At 32.1% G+C, this 6,348-nt stretch overlaps 1 protein-coding gene across 2 annotated transcripts; it reads right to left on the bottom strand.

Annotated features, from left to right (window-relative positions):
- Positions 1-1,344: 1,344 nt before the first annotated feature.
- Positions 1,345-6,348, bottom strand: LOC107024946 (NAC transcription factor 56-like). 2 transcript variants are annotated; one of them, XM_027918308.1, is made up of 4 exons: positions 6,121-6,348; positions 4,703-5,007; positions 2,499-2,615; positions 1,345-2,415 (listed from the first exon to the last, which is right to left on the bottom strand). In XM_027918308.1, exons 1-4 carry the CDS (start codon positions 6,305-6,307, stop codon positions 2,395-2,397), a joined length of 630 nt encoding a protein of 209 aa, XP_027774109.1. In that variant the 5' UTR covers positions 6,308-6,348; the 3' UTR covers positions 1,345-2,394. The 2 variants fall into 2 exon arrangements, 1 of the variants encoding a protein (XP_027774109.1); XR_003579296.1 differs by lacking the exons at positions 4,703-5,007; positions 6,121-6,348 and adding an exon at positions 3,526-4,007 and having other exon boundaries at positions 1,345-2,615.

Here is a 6,348-nt window from a genome sequence, read left to right on the forward strand (position 1 = left end):
TTAGAAGAGGGAGTTGAAGGACTAACACAACTTTAAAAAGTTGTTCCCAAAGCTATTTAAATTGTACTTTAAATATATATATATATATATATTTTACTTTATTTAACAAGGATAATTATGTAATTTTACCATTAAATTGAGGAGATTTCTAGAGGATGAACAAGGGCACATGGGTAATTTCGCTATACTTTTTGGATCTGTACATTTGTTGTGTATCCACTTTAGTTCTTTCCTTGTTTACCTCGATTTCTCCTCCACATTTGCTCTCCCATTGTTCTACATTGATTTCTCCTCCACAGTTCCTCTCCATTAATCTCCATTTCTCCTCAAATTTCTCTTCAATGTTGTTGTCCAGGTAATACAAATTAGAGGGTTTATTTCAAAGTAAAAAGATTTGGGCAGAATTCTAGAAAAGTCGACATAGTGGTCAGAAATTAGAGAGAAGAAGAGGTGTAGAATACAACTCAGGTAACAACCTTTTTGAGCTTAAATTTGAACAAATTATTGTTTTGTTCTTGCATGCAGCATCAGATTTGATTCTTGTAGCCATGAGACAATTTTGGTGTGTTTTGTTTCTGGTCTTCAAATTTGAATGCTTGGCATAAGTCTAAGCCCAGAAAAACTTTATAGGAAACCCTATTTAGAAGAGGGAGTTGAAGGACTAAAACAGCTTTAAAAAGTTGTTCATCTCTTCCATTCATTCTACTGGCAACTCCCTGTTTCACCATAGAAAAAACTGTTAACGATGGAATTAATCAATGTGCACAGTATTTTGTGACAAATCAGAATGTGCATGTCCAGGATGAATCCAAAAGGGGGATTTCTAGGAAACACAAGATAAAAATACAAATATTTAGGAAATCATGAAAGAAAGCTCAAATTGAAATGCTTACCGGTGAACATATGAAAAATAATAGAGCTTCATAGTAAATGAACAAAGGTTGTTGATCTTCTCAACTTCCTTGTCTTCAAATAATTCTTTTGGATCATTTAGTCGATTTTGACTGGAAAAATCACTGCTATTTCAATTTTAATATTGGTGTTAAGTGTTCTCCTTTTTACTTTTTGACAGAGCACTCTTCTTAGACCAAAATTTGAAAATGCTTAGTAAATATTTCTAATCTTCCTTCCATCTCTTTTATTTTTTTTGTCTAATCGCGTTTGGTGTTTTTTCTAATCCATTCATTAGAGCATATTTATTGGAATCTAATAATATTTTTGGGTGTTCCGATTTTTCTACATTATGGTTTGCTATTTTCTTTCAAGGGTGAAGTTCTGCCTTTCTTTGCACATAACATGTTTGACGAAAGTTATTTTCAAATTGTTAGATTAATGATCCATTGATTCATAGTATATATGTAGTCAACTTCTATAACATCACAAAACAATGGATTACAATTATCGATGAAAGTAAAATGACCTCTTGACTACGATTGAACATGAAAACAAAGTAACACTAACATTACTGAAACTTCAAGCAGCTACACCTATATTGGTATGGACACATACCTTTCTTAAAAGAAAAATATAGTTGTTGCTTTTTGGGTGAATTTGTGACTTCATGTTGTTGCTAATAGTTTCCTTGAAGAACAATTTCAGCACTTTGAACATTCTTGAGCTACAATTTGTTGAGGCCAACCGTGAAACAACTTTGGTAGAACAGCTTCTGTTTGGCATGTTTGTTCTTACCCCTGTCTTTGATGAGAATTAATTGTTGCCTTTGATGAGGTTGACTGCTATGGTTTGATACCTCATTTTGAGGTTGAATCATTGTTGCGTTTTGATCTTTTTCTGCTCCATTTTTTTGATGTATTTTAAACCATGGGTTGCTGATTTTGTATCGTATTGCTGCTGAATTTTAGACTAAGCTATTTGTTACACTTCTGATCATATTTCAGTCTATTGTTGCTATGTGTCGAGCTAAATTTTGCTACACTTTTGGCTATATTTGAGCCAATGGTTTGGCTATGTATTTTGCTAAATTTTGCTGCACTTTTAAGTTAGCCAACTGCTGCATTTTTGTCAAAAATATTGCTGCTACAAATGTTGCACTTTGGGCAGAAGTTGAGGCTTAAGGATTGCTGCATTTTTGCTAAACTATTGCTGCATCTTTTAGCTGATTGGGGTTCATTATTGCTCTGCTTTTTATGCTGGTATTATCGCGTTGGTTGCTAGAGATTCACTTGCGGTTATAGTAAGTGAAAAACATGATAGAACAACTTACTTTTTTTCTTGAACAACTTGCTGAACATTTTGACCTCTTTTTTCATTTCTCCTGCGAACTTATGTGAACACTTTCTATTTTATAAGAATTGGGTCTCGACAGGACTATTGAAAGGTTATTGCAGGGACAGTAACTTCATAGTCACGTACAGCAGCTAAAACCCAAAGTTTTTAGACTATCTTCCTGACAAACTGGTGGATGGTTAAAAAGTTGACCTGTTGCTTCATAATGCTAATCTTGCAGCTATTTCAAACGGCTAGGATAAGTAAGTTACCTGTTGCTTCATAATGCTGAGCTTACTGCTAGCATAACGCGGTGACAGAACACAAATCACAGATGAATGCTTGAAGAACTTTTTGGTCTCCTCATCGTGAGTTCCCATTAATCCTTCCTGCAACAAATGCCATCTCAAATTATTGTAAAGGGTGCTATATACAACCAGAACTACAACTGAAGGCATGCATCAACTTGGAATTTAAAGACAAAAGCAATTGTTGTTTGACGATACAGATTTACACTGACCTCAGTTTGGCCAAATAATAGACGTTACCAGCACATATCTAAATTGCATAGAAAGATTTCCATTCATAATCATGGGTATAACTATGTCCATATATTAGCTGAAAATGTTCTAAAAGGAATTGACCATGCAGGTCTTGAGGCTAGGAAGGATTAGTTGCCTTTAAAATGCCTACGAGTGGTATGCAGAACATTAGCCATACAGGAAATAATGAAGGGCAACATAGTCATTGGAGTTTAAGCAAAAAAATGAAGAATTTCACACTAAATAACAGAGACCAACAAGAGTTAAGTACGAGTGTACGATTAATGTTGTCGTTGGAGTTAGGGAAAAAACAAAAATATATTACTTTATCCGTTTCAATTAGTTCGTCTTACTTTTTGTTTAGACTATTTTTTCTTTTTTGACAACTCTTAAATTTCAACTTCTCATATAATATGTTTAAATCCACAAATCAAATGATATTTTGATACATTCAACGTATTTTAATTTAAGAGCATCATATTCAAAAGTCTTCTTTTACTTTCTTATACTTCGTGCAAAGACAAAACCAAATCAAAAAATCAAAATGGAGTGACGGTGTATATAAAATAACAGCAACTTGCTAAAGTTAAATGCTGCTTGCTTATAGATTCTACTAGCCATGAAACATATTAAAAAGTAAAGATAGTCACGTGCTACTATATAATCTAAACACCTTTAATAAACAAGAATAAAGTATGTATTGAAGCCACAATATAATACTATACTTTATCAGAATGTATATTTCAACAGTTCATACCGTGGTAATGAAGAACTTATCATGCGAAGTTTTATCATCCCAAAGTAACAAAAGAACTCTTACACCTTCTTGTGATTTGTATTTAAGTAATTCACCAAGTGTCAAATCACCTCCTCTTGGCAATGGCCTTATGGGTTCTCTGATTAACTTAATCTTATGAAAAACAGACCACCCAACAATGTAAATCAAGTGATGAGCTTCTGCAATAGCATAACATATATCTTCCCAACATTTATTGTGTTCAAAATTTGTACCATTTTCCAGTTTAATTTCTGGGAACTTTACATTATTACTTACATGAGCATCTTGGTATAGTTTCACTGAACTCCCTTTCCTCACTGGAAAATACGAATTTCTCACCCCTAAATACTGAGGATCTGAAGCAATCCCGTGTTTGTACAATGAGTTTTTCTCAAATTCTGCCAATTATCTCATGTGTTATTGCCTATTTACATACAGGACAATGACAACATCCAGCTGATATGAATTTGAATACTGTATTTTCACTTTTTAACATACCTTAATTTGTCTAATTACAGGAACTTCCTCACTTGATTTTGTGACTTTTGCTTAATGAAGTTTTTGAATTCTCAGTCGATTCAAGTTTGCTCAATAGGGAGAATGAAATGAATCAGTTAACTTTTTGTCAAGAAAATGAATCAGTTAACTTTTTGTGAAGCCTTCGTTATTTAGCTTCGCTGGTAATATTATATCCCACATTTTTTTTGTCATATATACTTTTCGAATGGTTTCACTTTTGTCATTACAACTCAACTTTCTAAATTTACTAACACTAACAATTTTCTCAGGAACCCCTAACAACCCCCTATGCTATGGTTTTGGGAATGATGAAGAAGATCAGCAACTAAAAATGAACAGCAGCATCCTCTACATATGATATGATAAACAATCACATGTTGATCTCATATGTCAAAAAAAAAATATTTTGATTTTATTACCTTAGTTAATATGGATCATCTTGATGTCCAATATCAGTTGTACATATAAAATATTGAAACAAACATTAGCAATATAGAAGTATTTGCTAATGTGATTATCACAAAAAAGGAATACTTACTATTCCAACAATTGGTGTGCTGTGAAAATATTAAATTCAAAATAAATTAATAAAATAAAGTATGAAAATGACATTAAAATAAAATAAAGAAGTACTTACCCTTAGTGATTTTTTATTGGCAAGGTCACAACCAGGGGGCTTATTATTTGTTTTATTATCAGCAAGCCTATATTCATGCATAATCCAATTTGTCTTTACACCTTTGGGTGGTTTGCCACCATAAAACACCAATGCTTTTTTGACACCTACTTTTTGGGTCCCGCCGGCGGTGAGCACCGGCTTGTCGGTTCCGGTAGCCTTCCAATAACCGGAAGTTGCCGCCCTATTTGGCCGCGCCCCGTTAGGATACTTTCTATCTCTTGGACTGAAGAAATACCATTCTTGTTCTCCAAATGTTGCCTTAGCTGAAAATGAAAATTGAAAAACACGCCTTATTAAAATTTCAAAATTACCCTTATGTAAAAGAGAAATATAAAAAGAGAGAATAACGAGAATCGAATTCACGCTTTATTGCATGCTGAAAAATTCTCAAACACTCAAAAGGTTATCAAATTTTTGAGTTGTCATTTATGACGTGAGAGAAGAAGGAAAGGAAAATAAAAAGAAAATTGACGAGAATAGAATTCACGCTTATTATGTAAGATAGAAAAAAAAGCGATCAAACGATTAAAAAAAAGGTATAACGAAAATTGAATTCACATTTAAATTGTGTGCATAAAATTATCAAAAATTTCAAATTTGTTATTTTTAAGAAAGGAAAAGAAGAGAAGAAAGAAAGGGGAAATAAATAAAAAATAACAACAAGAAGAAAATCAAACTCAATCAAAATTAGAACACCTCAATTCTCAAGCACTCAAAAGTCGTCAAAATTTCAAAATTGCCATTTCAATTTTTCAATATTCTTTTATTACACGAAAGAAAGAAGAAAAAAAACAAGGAAAATAAAAATAAAAAGATGAATGAGGAGAATTAAACTCGCACCTATTATCTTTGAAAAAATCTCAAACACTTAATAATCGACAAAAAATCAAAATCATCATTTTATTACCTCAAGAAGAAGAAGAACAAGAGGAGAATTTTTATATTTTTTTAAAAAAAAAGAGAATCAAACACAAACTTATCGAGTAAAAAATTTTCAAACACTTAAAAAGAATCATAAAAAAAAATCCAAATTATCATTTTATTATGAGGAGAGGAAGAAAAGGAGGAGAAATAAAAAAGGTAGAACAACTAGAGAATTATACTTGTTATATGAAAAATTCTCTCACACTAAAAAATTCGCAAAATAATAAAGAAGATGGAAGAAGAAATAAAAAAGTGGAACAAAAATAAAATAAAATAAAATAAAAGAATCAAATTCACACTTATTATATGAAAACCCTCTCAAACACTTAAAACTCCACCAAAGATCAAAGTTTCAGTGAATTTAGAAAAATCTTCGTATAATTCACAATTTTTTTTTTAGCGATCGATCGATACCAGCAGAATATAAAGCGCGATAAAAATTAATTACATACCAGGTAGTTCCCAAGGATCAAATTTGTAAAGATCAACTTCAGCAATAATAGAAACAGGAAGAGGAACAGAGGCAACTCTTTTCTTAAGATAATGAACCACAAGCTCTTCATTAGTTGGATGAAATCGAAATCCAGGTGGCAATTGTGGTTGATGATGAGAGCCGGTTGATGAATCGGTACTCTCCATGAACACAATATTATTTGATAAAAATTTTCAAATATATTTAA

The sequence above is a fragment of the Solanum pennellii genome, chromosome 7 (assembly GCF_001406875.1).
Source record: "Solanum pennellii chromosome 7, SPENNV200".
NCBI classification, from domain to species: domain Eukaryota; kingdom Viridiplantae; phylum Streptophyta; class Magnoliopsida; order Solanales; family Solanaceae; genus Solanum; species Solanum pennellii.

What these genes read in the sequence shown, in the direction of transcription:
- LOC107024946 (XM_027918308.1), bottom strand. Translation starts at nt 6,307, where the DNA reads ATGGAGAGTACCGATTCATCAACCGGCTCTCATCATCAACCACAATTG. An exon ending in TGATCCTTGGGAACTACCTG is followed by an intron (nt 5,008 to 6,120) that starts GTATGTAATTAA and finishes TTTCATTTTCAG; the next exon opens with CTAAGGCAACATTTGGAGAA. An exon ending in CCAATAAAAAATCACTAAGG is followed by an intron (nt 2,616 to 4,702) that starts GTAAGTACTTCT and finishes CATTTGTTGCAG; the next exon opens with GAAGGATTAATGGGAACTCA.